This window comes from Neolamprologus multifasciatus, chromosome 18, assembly GCF_963576455.1.
Source record: "Neolamprologus multifasciatus chromosome 18, fNeoMul1.2, whole genome shotgun sequence".
NCBI classification, from domain to species: domain Eukaryota; kingdom Metazoa; phylum Chordata; class Actinopteri; order Cichliformes; family Cichlidae; genus Neolamprologus; species Neolamprologus multifasciatus.
In genome coordinates this window covers 7164046-7177217 of record NC_140456.1, presented here as the reverse complement: position 1 = coordinate 7177217, position 13172 = coordinate 7164046, and the positions used below count along the sequence as shown (strand labels likewise).

The 13172-nt window shown below is 40.7% G+C and overlaps 1 protein-coding gene across 14 annotated transcripts in view; it reads right to left on the bottom strand.

Moving 5' to 3' along the window:
• The window catches only part of pard3ab (par-3 family cell polarity regulator alpha, b), a 373665-nt gene that overhangs the window by 330513 nt on the left and 29980 nt on the right, over positions 1–13172 (bottom strand). For 8 of the 14 annotated variants that reach the window (XM_085140450.1, XM_085140452.1, XM_085140453.1 and 5 more), the window contains exon 1: positions 7744–8145. The exons of 1 other annotated variant lie outside the window; for it this stretch is intronic. In XM_085140450.1, coding sequence (XP_084996576.1) covers positions 7744–7863 — 120 coding nt within the window. In that variant the 5' untranslated portion in view covers positions 7864–8145. Of the gene's footprint in view, positions 1–7743; positions 8148–13172 lie in introns of those variants that run through there. 5 more of the 14 variants (XR_014870592.1, XM_085140463.1, XM_085140461.1 and 2 more) reach the window with 3 other exon arrangements.

Sequence of the window (13172 nt, the reverse complement as noted above, 5' to 3'; positions counted from 1 at the left end):
CTCTCCGCCCAAACAGTTGTTCTTCCCCAATAGTGACTCCAATGCTGCTGGGGTGTCTCCTCCTGAGAAAAGCCCAGCGGCAACTGACGATAGTGACTCTTCTTTATTTTCTTTTTTTTCCTAAATCACATCAGTGTCACGATATGCAACATGATAAGGACAACAGCTCGCTTGTATAATGCCTTACAGTGAAGCAGCGTTTTTGTAACGGGGGTGGAGCATTCAGAATGCACAGCAAAGAAGCACAGTGGGAAAAGTGGTAACGTGAGCGTCATCAAGTGACGCAGAACGGGCAGACTTTCTCACAACCTCTGGGAAAAAAGACGAGCTGCTCTCGATAACCATCTCTTTAGCCGTTTAAAGCCAGTGATTTCACACTTAAAATTCTTAAATTGCAAAAACTGTTTACATATTTGGATCATCTCCACCTGATTTTTGTATTATTATTATTCCACACTCACACAGGAAGTCTCACTTTGCTAATTTTCTTTCAACCGCTCATTCATCCCAGTGTCTTTAACAGGCTCCTTTAGGAAATGAAACGCTGTGCCAGGTCATGTTTTAGAACATTTTTCACAGTAGTTTGGTCAAGGGCAAAGTCAGCGGCCCGGGGATCATCAGCGAAGCTTTTAATCCTGCACTGTGCTCGTTTTGGAAGCAGGAAACCCTGGCTGGTACAGCCTGGTGACATGAGGATCAAACAGTTGAACTGTAAAATGTTTAAGGTTTGTGACCTGACACGAGGGAGAGCTACTGCACAGTCACATCTTTAGTAGAGCTGGGCGATATATCGAGTTTTTAAAAAATATCGATATATTTTTATACGAGATATAAGATGTGACAATATCTTTTATATCGATATAGTCTATGTTACGTTATAATTATAGTTGTGGAGCCGCAAGTTTGCCTCTCTTTCATCCACTTTTGTCTTTACGCAACGTTACTCGGCCTCGCCTCTCCTTCACTGAACACAACTCCCCTCCTCCCCCATCGCTACACCTGCAGGCAGCGACAAGATGGACACGGCAAATCAACGTTAACGAGTTACTGCGCATCGCCCCGTGCGTGGGGCTGGACGGCGTCAACGTGTTAACGAGCTAACCACGCTAACGAGCTAACGCCATGCACGGCCTGAAATCCTTTAATTTTCTCAAAAATCTACAGTGCGCCTTATGTATGAATTCTGGTTGTGCTTGATGGCCGCGAACCGATTTTATGTGGTACACGGCGCTCAGCAATCTGTCAAAAAATGTTTTAGTTCGACTTTGGTAAGCTACGGAGCTGCACCGGCTTGATGGATTGTCGGAGTATTACGGCTACCGAGGAGCCTAGCGGAGTGATACGTACTGTGCTTCAACGTAATATTACCCTACTGTGTGTGTATAAGGACCATAAATGGCACCTGTTAAGAGACACGGTGTTATGAAGAGGATTTCAAACTCCAGGCTGTCAGTCACAAACTTGGAAAGAGAGCAGCTGTGAAATCTGTCTTTGTTATTATGCTCAGAGTCTCTTAGTTTACATTTTGACTGCACAATTGTGAGCTCTTTGTTATGCACAAAAACAACAGTTTTCTTTTATTTATGGAGCATTATTATTTAATAAATGCTTATAATTTATTTTTGAGTAGTTTTTTTCATGTACATCTATGCTGTATGTTAATAAGTGCCCGTGTGACATCTGGGACACAGCTTTGACTAAGAACTCTCTTTTTGTTCTTACCTTATGGCTTTAAAAAAAATATCGAGATATATATCTTATATCGCCATCCAGCTAAAAAATATCGAGATATGCATTTTGGCTCATATCGCCCAGCCCTAATCTTTAGGTTTAGCTAGTTCCAAAGACAAAAATCAGTTCAACGTCTCTGAAGTGCATAAAGATCTTTCCACATAAACTTAAACAGGATATGGTTCTTTTCTGATGGAAATTGTTCAGGTAAGGGATGCTGCCTGGATACAGCATTATTGCTCCCTGTACATTCACATTACTCTCACAAGTCAGACACTAGAAACCTCAGCGGCTAGACTGCTAGTGTCCAGTCTGACTGCTCACGTCGGCCTCAGTCAGGAAATGGATAGAAAAGGTTACATAAGTTTCTCTGACACCTGAACTTGAATAATATCGCTTTAGATAGGAAGGACTACTCATCTTCCTGCCAGAGTTGGAATAAATAGCTCAAAGTATGCTTGGCACGTACACGCCCCATATGCAAACAAATATAACCACGTACTGTTTAGATGTTTCGATAATGTCAAACTGAGTCAGTACTTTGGAAATACCCCGATAACATCAATAACACTATTCTTGCATAGCTGGCAAGAAAACAGGAGGAATAAACAAGTTTTACTGACGTACAAGCAAAACGTGATCAAGCAAACTGCTAAATGCCAAAACAGGTGCTAGGTGTTTGACGACTGTGGTGAACAGAAGGAACTTTAATGATAAGAATTACATGGAAACAACCCACAGAATAAACCACATCAAAAGCAGACCAGAGACACTTCACTCTAACAAACCCTGAGTGAAGGCTGCCTTAGCAGAGCACACTTGTCGTTCAGGCTTTTTCTGCTCACACTTTGCACTCCAATGGATACATGACACCATCCTTCATCGATACCACGCCAAGCGTAATGTACCATTTCATGCATGCAATTGTGTTGCTTGTTTGAACAAAAATGGGGCCAGCCTCGATAGCTGTAACTTTCGCTTTAAAGATGGAGAATAGATCTAGTGGAAAACATTTTAATCCATTAGCGTACGACCAGAACAGCGGCGGTTAACTCTCACACGGCACACGCACTAGCGCATATCTCCAGGCTCAGTCGACCATCAAAGGCCGATGCACACTAATTAAAAACAGTCATTTGTGTAATGAATTGTGTAATATCTTGAGCACACTAAAGCACATTGAAATGACATCAGGATAAGATTAAAAGGAAAAAACCGACAGATTGGGCTCAGTCAACAGCAGTTGACAGCTGCTCAAATGTGATGATTTTCGGAGCTTGAGCCACACTGAGGGAGGTTTTTCCACCAAAGTGTCAACTCTGACCCTTGATCAAACCCTTTATCCTTTTTATATCTTTTTTTTTTTTTAAGTAAGCTCCCCCCCACCCCAACCCTACCCAATAAAATCCATAATACTTTTAAAGGCCAGTAGGGCTGGGCCACATGTTAGCTTGTGCAACCAAAGCACAATTTTTTATAGAACATGCTGCAAGGGGGCCGTCATGGCGAAGGGAGGAAACACCGCAAACTAGGGCTGTGCGATATGACCAAAATCTCATATCCCGATATAAGACATCTATCGGCCCGATAACGATATAAATCACAAAAATGTAACATTTTCTGTAAATTCTGCAAATCTCGCTTAGCTGAAGTGTTTCCAGCTGGGCGTCATGTAGCTGGAGTCGAGTGTTTTAACCGATGTATGAAACTACACAGTTTTAGACATAAGTTGTAACAGCCGCCATGTTCTTTGTGAGTATTTATTACACAGCGTGCTGCGGGGAACAGCCTGTTCTAACGTTTGAGTCTAAGGTTTATTTTTTAGCACCTGACGGCTCTTTTTTGCTTCTCATCCGTAAATAATCTGCTCTATCACGTGATTCAGTTTATTTTGAAAAGTCTGAACAGGATCTTGAGCTTTATTGTGAAAGGTTTATGTGGAAAATAAACAAGTGGACACGCGATGATTTTACCGTTGTTGTTGCTAACGACAACGCAGAGAAAGAGAGAACTTTAAGAGATTATTATAACCACTACAGTGACCATCAAAACGACGAAAAAATATTGCCGTAAACAGTTTATTTTGCGACACCACGAAACAAACGATAGCGTAAAATGAAACAAAGATGTTTTTATATAGTCATCCGATATATATATCGTTATATCGAACAGCCCTACCGCAAACCTATTTCATCTAGTGCTGTCAGCGTTAATCTCGGTGAAATGACGTTAATGCCATAACTGCATTAATGCGGCAAATCTCCGTTAACGAGTTACTGCGGATTGCCCCGTGCTTGGGGCTGGACGGCATTAACGAACAAACCGCACTAATACATTTGAGGCAGAAGCAGTTGTTGGAGTACAACAAAGCTGTTAAAGCACCTGAAGAGGCGTCCGCTTCAACTAGCGCAGTGGTGAAACCAAAGAACTCAAACAATCGGTGTAGCTTTAAATTGCTACTTTTGTCATAAGGCTGCAGCTAACGCTGAGGGGCGCTAACTAATTAACTAAACTACTATAAACAGCTGCTTATTTAAATGAAAATAAATTGATTTTTTTAACTAATAAAGTTGTGGAGTTGTAAAGTACTTTGTCTCGTGTCAATTATATTGTCAGTATACCGTTATTGCAAATTTTCAAACATATATTGTAATAAATATTTTTGGCCATATTGCCCTGCCCTAAAGACCAGTTTCCTCTATTTACATACATGCCACTGGTAATGAAATAATCATGAGTGTGCTTATCAGCCTTTTGCAGTTGAGATAAATGGGAAAAGAATTTAAAAAAAAACACATTTCCTTTTCTTTTTTTTTTGTTTAAGCCATCTGCTTCTATTGTCTGGAACAGGTCAACGTCATGTTAAATCTCTGCCTCAGTGGTCAAGTATGAACACAAAAGCCCAGACGCTGCCAGAGGAAGCATCAGCAGTGTGAAACTGTACATGCTCGTGGGCTGTGCGCTCGTGTGGAAATGACCTAACAGACACCTGATATCTAGAGGAGGATTGTGGGCGTTGGGAACAATCCAACAAAAAAATATCAAAAAACTTTCCTGACATGCCAACATTCCAGCCCCTTTAAGGTTTGGAGCAATACACCATCAGTTTTCCAGCACAGGGTCTAATATTTAAAGCTGTTTCCACACTCTTGGTTAACATTAGAGATTATCTGCATTATGATCTGTGGAAGGAATGAGAGTGGAAGATCATCTGACACAATACTTTTCCTCCTAGGCGTTGAGAGAAATTAGAGCTTTTTGCTCGAGTGCAGTCAGATGTCTAAGTGAGAGCACTGTACAATGTAAACAGTTATCCTGGTGTCCTCATCTTTCTAATTCCAAACTTATGAGATGGCAAAAGGCCCTCAGAAGTGCACTTTTTCCCTTTTCTGCAGGAAGCATTCCTCTCTAATGACAGGGGAAGTTACAAGAAGGTCCATGCAAACAGTGACCCAGGAGAAAACACCCAACCTAAATTTGGTCATCTTATTAAAAGGTGGGTCGAGCAAAGAAGCTGTGATCTTCAACACGACATCTGTGGCCAAGAAACTTCCTGAGACTAAGCTAGGTTGCGACAAAAAGGGCTGGGTGGGGCTCAAGCAATAAACGCAGATATAAGAGGATAAAGTGACTAAAGTGTTGTGGATTTAAAGTTGTGGGTGAGGAGTGCGTGAAGAGCGCTGGTTTATTTTATTTAGATCAAAAGTGGCCTCGGTGCCACCGCTCCCACCACAGTTCCATCGACTGGCGTTAAAAAGCGGCAAAGTCGAGTTTTCCAGACGATCGCCCTTTGCTAAATTGTGATAATAGTCTAAAAACATAGCTATTAAAGTTAAGTGAGCTTCTTGCCAAGCTCAACAACAATTTCAGCTAGTAACCACAAAAAAAGTCATGTGTAGCACCAGGCAATAAATCCAACCTTACTACTGTGAAGCCTGATTTAAATGGGATTTTTTCAGACCTTACGAATTGTGTTACAAGTCAAGTCAGCCTTTAGGTTCAGTACATTATACATAACACAATCTATGCTCACAGAATCTTACAAAGATTCAATCTCCCCAATAATCACAGAGAAAATAACATTGTTCAAACTGCTTTTGGGTTAGGTAGCAAATTTTGTACTTTTTCACGAGGAAAATCTGTCCTTTCTTTTTGTCTAGAAGAGGTGTAGAAGATTGTGTCTAGATTTTAAGTGAAGTGTCAGCCTATTTGCTGGCTAGTTTTCTGTCTTACAGCTGCGGCAATCTGAAACTTGAAAGTCAGTGGAAATCTGTTACATCCCAATCACAGAAATCACATATGGGACAAATACAACTGCACACACCAGCCTCTATAACATCATGTTAATCACACAGTTTCACTTTGACATTGCAGCTCATGCCCTACTACCCGCGCCTGCTTTCAAGGAAAAATGCCACTGATAAAAAAAAAGGTTTCACGTTGTAAAACTATTTAAGAAATGCTCAACCTTCTTCATAACGCTTTACTGAGTTAGTATTGTTTCAGCACACAAGGTTCACAGAGCAACTCTTTAAACCTGCCTCTCAACATGCAGAGATCTCATCCTGGCTGCTGAAGCTGAATTATTCAAAAGGAGAGGGAGAGGAGAATACAGTAGGACTTCTAGGTGGGTCACTATCATTACAGCAGAAAGAGATGAGCTTAAACTTAGCACCCGGATGGGCAAAGCATTCATAAATTATGAAACCCGAGTTGCTGCTTAAGGTTTGTTCCTTAAAGGAGACTAGCCCGTTATCCACGAGTATTCAAATTACCACCACTGATAATTTGCAGCAACTTCTTCTTTGAAATAGCTGGAATAATAATAAAACTACTACCTGTAACATCTAACCAACTAATGGCATAACATCCATCAAGGGAACGACATAAAGATCAAAAGTGTTCTTAAAGCAGGAATATGTAAAAGCTTTAGTCACTCCAAGCCATGACTCCATTGAATATTTCAACACTGTAAGTGAATATTTATCAGATTATGATGATGTAAATGGTCAGCGCTACTGGAAACAATATTCTATGATCCTGCTGTTATCATCTTATCTTACTAGACAACCTCGAACACTAAGATAATTCAGAGGTTATCTGCAGCTACAAATTTCCTTTTCTTTCCATTTTATCTGCATGATTTATGTGTCAGGTCCATCACGTCTCCCAACAGTCAGCTGGAACTGGCTCTGCAGTTTCCCTGTCCGTCCTGCAGGGCTGCTCACCCAGCCGTGCAGCTGAAGACAGCTCCTTCTCTGATGATTCTACCTACAGCCTTACATAACTTTTCAAAAAGTCCCGAGTGTGATCTTCCTCTCAATCTTTTCTCTTGCATTGCTGATTTGCTCCATCATTACCTGCACATACCAACTGAACCTTCAAGCCACTATTATGAACCAAATAAAAGAGCAGAAACGTGGTTCTTTAATCCCTTTCTTCAAACGGGATATATACATTAGGCCTTTCCAGTTGCTAATTGCAATGACCTGGTGCCAAATCACCTCAGTCCTGCAAGTCCTCCTCCTGCAGCCTGCTGGCTAACTCGCTAGTAGGCTAATCTCTGCTGGCAACTTTCAGAGGCACGACCCCGTGGACTTGCAACTTGGATGCAAAGTCTACAAAAAGTGCGTGCCCAGTTCGGCGTTAGAAATTCACGTTTTATGCTTCGAGGTTGCAGCCAAACGCGGACCGCTGTGTTGTGTGCCGCAGTTAGAAATCCCTGTGGAAGTTTTGTGGGTTTACAAACAAGAACCACAATGGCGGTGCGCCTTTCTTTGAAAGCACCGACACACGGGCGAATGCACACACGCTCACGGTTTGGAGATGAGCAAATTGTGCAAAGCAAGCGCAAGAGAGTAAATACAAGCACCTCTTTTTGTTCACCCCCTCTTCTTTGCATCTGTGTGAACTTTGCGCCATATTGAGCGTGCCCGCAGAGCCTGCCTGCACGGCGCAATATTGTTTCCAGGAAAACAAAAGCCGCAAGAAAACAAAGTAGCCACCACTCACCTTGGCGATAGCCTTCTTATATCTCATGACAGCCTGCTGGATGAGTGTGTGGACTTTAATATTCCCATCCCCGCACGGCACAACCACCCGGGTCCTGCCAAAACACACCGTGACTTTCATGGTTTAGTATCCGAGATCTTCAACAGATTCGGAGCAAAACCGAGAAGAGAGGAGGAGGAGAAATCCGCGAGAAAATTAAAAGGAGCATGGGTTTTTCGTTTGCTCTGCTCCGAGGCTGTCCCGGTATTCCTTCACAGAAGCGAGAGCTAACGGTCTTTCCGCCTCTCCCCGCCGGACGACATTGTTTTCTGCGTGTTTTCAGACCACCTGTTTAGCTGAGTCTCTCTCTCTCCTTCCTTCCTTCCCTCTCTCGAGCCCAATCCCTCTCTCTCCCTCTCTCTCTCTGCTGAGCTAATGCGCGGTCATATGTTGCCTTCACGTACACCTGGTAAAGTTTAACTAAAGTTGACCAACTTAAATCAATTAAAGAAAAATCTATTTTAGTAATCAGTGCTCGACTTGGACCAGTTTGTTACAATCTAGCTATATGAGTCGGTAGAATGTGGTTTTTCATTTACCATGCAAGTTAATGTTTATTCTATTGATCTGTTTATATTGAACCCTAAGCTTATCCAAAGAGGCTTTGTCCTTCCCCAAAAGAAAAATAACCAAGACCTCATTAAAAATTCTATTTTTTAAGTAGATTTTCATTTACTCGGGTATAAAGTTAATTTTATTTCCCGAAAGCCCAGAAAAATAGGTAAAATGCACAGATTTCAGTTAGGTACATTAACACAGACTCATTACCAAAAACCAATTTTGACCATGGAAAAAAATGCTGTTGGCCAAAATGGGTATCGTCACTGATTTCTAGAATCGATTCAATTCCGATTCACAAGGTCCAGAATCGATTCGATCCACGATTCGATTTAATTCGATTCGATTCACTTCGATTTGAATATGGGAAATTTTGACAGTCAGAAATATTATAATTCAGATTAGTACATTTACATATTTTTGTATCTATAAAAAGGAAGCTGACACACGCAAGACTTTATCAAAGGTGTGAGCATCACAGCAGAGGCCTTTGTGTCAAAGTAGCTGAAGATAAAACACAGAAACACATGAAGGTGATTTTTCCTGGCCTGGGATTTTATAAAAATATTCTGCAGTACATCAAAAACGAAAGAAAACCATTAATCAACATATGAACATTACCTCTGAAGTTACGGCGGTTTTATTAGAGACACGGCTAAGTGTTTTGCATTTTGCATAATTTTAAAAAGTTTAAATTTGTTCAGCATTGAACGGCAGAAATTAGGTTTTCTTTTCAGAAGTATATAAAACGGAAATAAAAAAAAGTCGGCCGATAGCGCTGTAAACAAAGGTAGACTTGTGCGTAACAAGCAAGCAAATACTGCAGAAAACCATACAGACAGAGGGGGGGGGGAGAGAGAGAGAGAGCGAGAGAGCTGTGCATCATGGTAGAAGCAAAACAGTAAAAGTAAGAGTGAATACATGACGATGTTTATGTGAAGTGTAGTTTGGATCTTCTTTTGCTGCTGGTTCGGTCAATATTGTTTGGAGAGACATCAAACTAAAAGCTTTACAATCAGCGCATAAAGGGCGTGAACACAAAGCGCGGACCCGCCGACAGATCAGAATCAGCGGGCTGTCGGCTTTCAGCCCCGACTGTGAGAAATTCGACATCTGATTCTGATCCGCGGGCTGCGCTGTGTGTTTAAGTCTTTGTGCAGAATCCGTGTTCCTGCTCTCATTTACTGTTTTAGCTGTTTGGTGGTTGTTGAAGTTTTGTGAGATTTCACCTGAGATTCTGGCATTTCGGGCAAAATAAATTTATATTAAAAAAATCGATTCAGGATTTTAATGAATCGATTTTACGTAATCCAAGCCAGAATCGATTTTAATCGATAAATCGATTATAAAAACCCACCCCTAATGATGATACACACAGATACCACAACCTATTAGAGGTAGAACTGCTATTTCAGGATTGCAGGACTTACGAGCGGGACTTAAATGCAACCTCTAGTAGTGATGGCCGGAGGTGCACCGTGACTCCGCGCTGTGGTCAGTGTGGGTAATGTTTGGCGCCCACGAGGCAGCGGAGGGAAGAAATGAGAATCAACACACTGAATGAAAATAAAGCCGAAAACAGCAACTTACTGTGTTTGTAATTCTGCCTTACAGGACAGAAAGCTGTGTGAAATCCTCCAAAGTGAAACACTTTTGTTTCTTTGACTTAAGAAGCTGCTTTAAAGTTAAGACTTGAGTTTGGTTTTAAAGGACGAATTAGGATTAGGCAGAGATTAAGTTTGGTAATAGGAAATGACTTAAGTAATTAAAGACTTGGGAATTATGTGTGTTTCCACCACCAGTGCACATTTCTTTTTATTAGTCAGTGACGTATACTTTATTTTTTCCAACATCTAATTTGATGATACACCACTTATTAAAAGTTTCGTGTGTACCCAGCCCTTTACTACTTTCGTCTGCTGCCTCACCTGGGATTAAAACAAGCCCCTTTACAAAAACCAGTCCAAACCCATGTGGGGAGCTTTCAGGAACAGCTTCCTCAGAACATGCATGGATCACATGGATCGCCTTCCTCTGGCTGAACACAGTGAGTTATAGTGCCAAGAAAGGATGCAGTGCGAGGTTTAGTACAAGAAAAGAGAACTGCTGAATTTGAAGTATGCAGAAAGTGTGTGTGTGGTTTATATGGCCAGTGTTTAAACAGGATCGCTCCATCATGTAGTGCCAGCATGCAGCTGGGAGGCTATTTTAACTCTTAACACAGCTGGAGTACTCACAGGCCACCAACCACAGCCACAGCAGCTGTTGCAATGGATTAAGCAACCTCACCTTTGGATATATAAGCACTTGTTTATCATCATTTACACAAAACATAACAGAGGAAATGTGCAATCACACTGTCATAACAAAAGAAAGTAACCTATAATTATAGTGAGGGGGGCAAATGAAGAAACATCTGACTGACGTTCTGGTACAGATATATGTAGCTGCAGAGCAACAGTGGATCCAGTTTCTACAACAAGCAAAGGGGTGAAGGGGAAAATGGCTTTGGCCTTCAACCTTTCTAGAGAAAGCAAGAATAGGTTAGAAAATCAGTCATTGGTTAGCATTTATTCTATATTAAAAACAGCAGGAGTAAAAATAATAATGAGATGCAGAAGATGTAGAAGCTGACCATGAGTCAATTTTTCAGATGATTACACTTCCCAAAGTCAAAAATTAACTTCCATTCTTAATAGACAAGAAAGCCTGTATTTGATATGCCTCACAAGTAACCACACACAGTACCATCAAGAAGTATTTGATCACTTCCTGATTTCTTATTCATTTACATATTTCTCACACTTTCACATTTCAGATCATCAAACACATTTTAATATTTTATAACAATAACAAAGTCAAGCAGGCTAAAAGATCTTAAAAAGCAACACATCATGGCCCGAGTTAAAAAAAACTCAAAGTCCTTGACATCTATCAGTCCGGAAGGGCTACAAAGCCATTTCTAGAACTTTGTTTCTCCGGTGAATCATGGTGAGAGCCCTTATGGACAAACGGAGAAAACTTGGAACAGTGATGAATCTTCCTGGAAGTTACCAGCCTACTAGAATTATGCATTGACGACTCATCCACGAGGGCACAAAAGAACAAGGAGGCCTCACTTGCCTCAGTTAAGATCATGATTCATGAATAATGCTACATGTTACTGATCTCCAAGACTTTTGGAAAATATTCTGTGAACTGGCGATATATACGCTCTAAAGTTTCTTGGAAGGTTTCAGTCATGTTACAATTGTTATAAAACTAACAAAGCATTTTATAACAGGAACTTTATACCAGCAGTTAAATATGATGGTGGCAGTGTGATGGGCTGCCACAAACTTCAATCTGTAATATAATTAATGTCTTGAGATACGCAAGCTAAAAAGCTCCTAGTTTCAAGGGGATTTAAATTCAAGTATCCACCAGTCAACATAACCAACGACCATATGTGTTTCAGTAGTGACCTCTTGTGGTGCACTGCTGTGGTACCTCTTTAAGATGATTTTAAATCTTATTTGGCATAACCTTTATTAAAAGAGCAAATATATTACTTCTTGGTAAGCTCAGTTATGGCATTTATAGAATTTCCTATGTGTATTGCACTTATTTAATATCAGTGTTTCCCCAAACAGAAACGTCTTCCATTTGCAATTTCAATGAAAATATAGTATATGGTTTTAGGATGCACAGTAAGCACAATAAACGCCAGATGAGATGGGCCTACCCCTTTGCAGACATTACCTGCAGTCTTTCACTTAGTATAAGATGCTGCAATTGATCTTTTTAATCTGCAAATTAATACTTGAAAAAACACCACTATAAAGCCTCTGCATCTTCATCATTTTGTGTATGGTTATCATGAGATGACATTACTTTACATTCACATTTTAAACTTTGACTTTCCCGAAAAAGGCCATGCATCTTCCAGAAATATGGCGGTCAAGCTGGAAAGGCCATGGCAGATGCTCAAATACCTCTTTGATGGTATTATCAGCGTGAAAATTGTGTTGTGTAGTTATCCCAGGCTAATTTTGTGCTAAAGAGCTGTCTGGCCCAGGTCATATGTTACTCCCCGCTGTCAGGCCTTTGTGTCACCCCAGGGTTCCCCTTCTGTTGCTGGTACTTGGCCATCTGGAGACTCCATCCTCTGGCTACAGGATAGGCCAAGGAGATGGAGGAGGAGGAGGGAGCAGCAGTGGGGGAGCATTAAGACAATGTAATTTTGTAATATAAAGCTGTGCTAGTTAGAAGTATATGACACAAAACCTTTACAAAATGATGGACAGCAAAACTGGGAAAACTTAAATACTGTAGTCAGACTAATACTAATATCAATCATCATCATCATAATGCTGAAAGAATGGTTTACATTGAATGTAATGCATGCTGCACTCATGTTGTATACATCAATGCATTGCACCCAACAACACACATAATAATTTTTTCTTTAATTATATAAATGTATGCCAGATGAATAGGACTACTCTTTGATAACATCGGGTGGCGCTGTTGTAACAGTGCAGCCTCTACAGGAGGACAGATGGTGGCTCAGGGGTCAGCCAGTCAGTGCTAAATAAAGGAACCCAGCAAGTACATCACGGAATCTGCAGTAAACCACAGTTATCTGCACATTTTTTTAAACACACTGACATTATACGGAAAAATTAGCACCAGGAAACAAGTCTGAGTTTATAATGTAGTTCTAACAGGTGAGGTAACCATTAACAGTCCAAATATAGCCTCTATTTTGTAACTATAAAACATTATTTGGTCTTTAGATTGTGTGGTCAGTTTATACTCTTTACAATCTATTATTATTATTATTATTATTA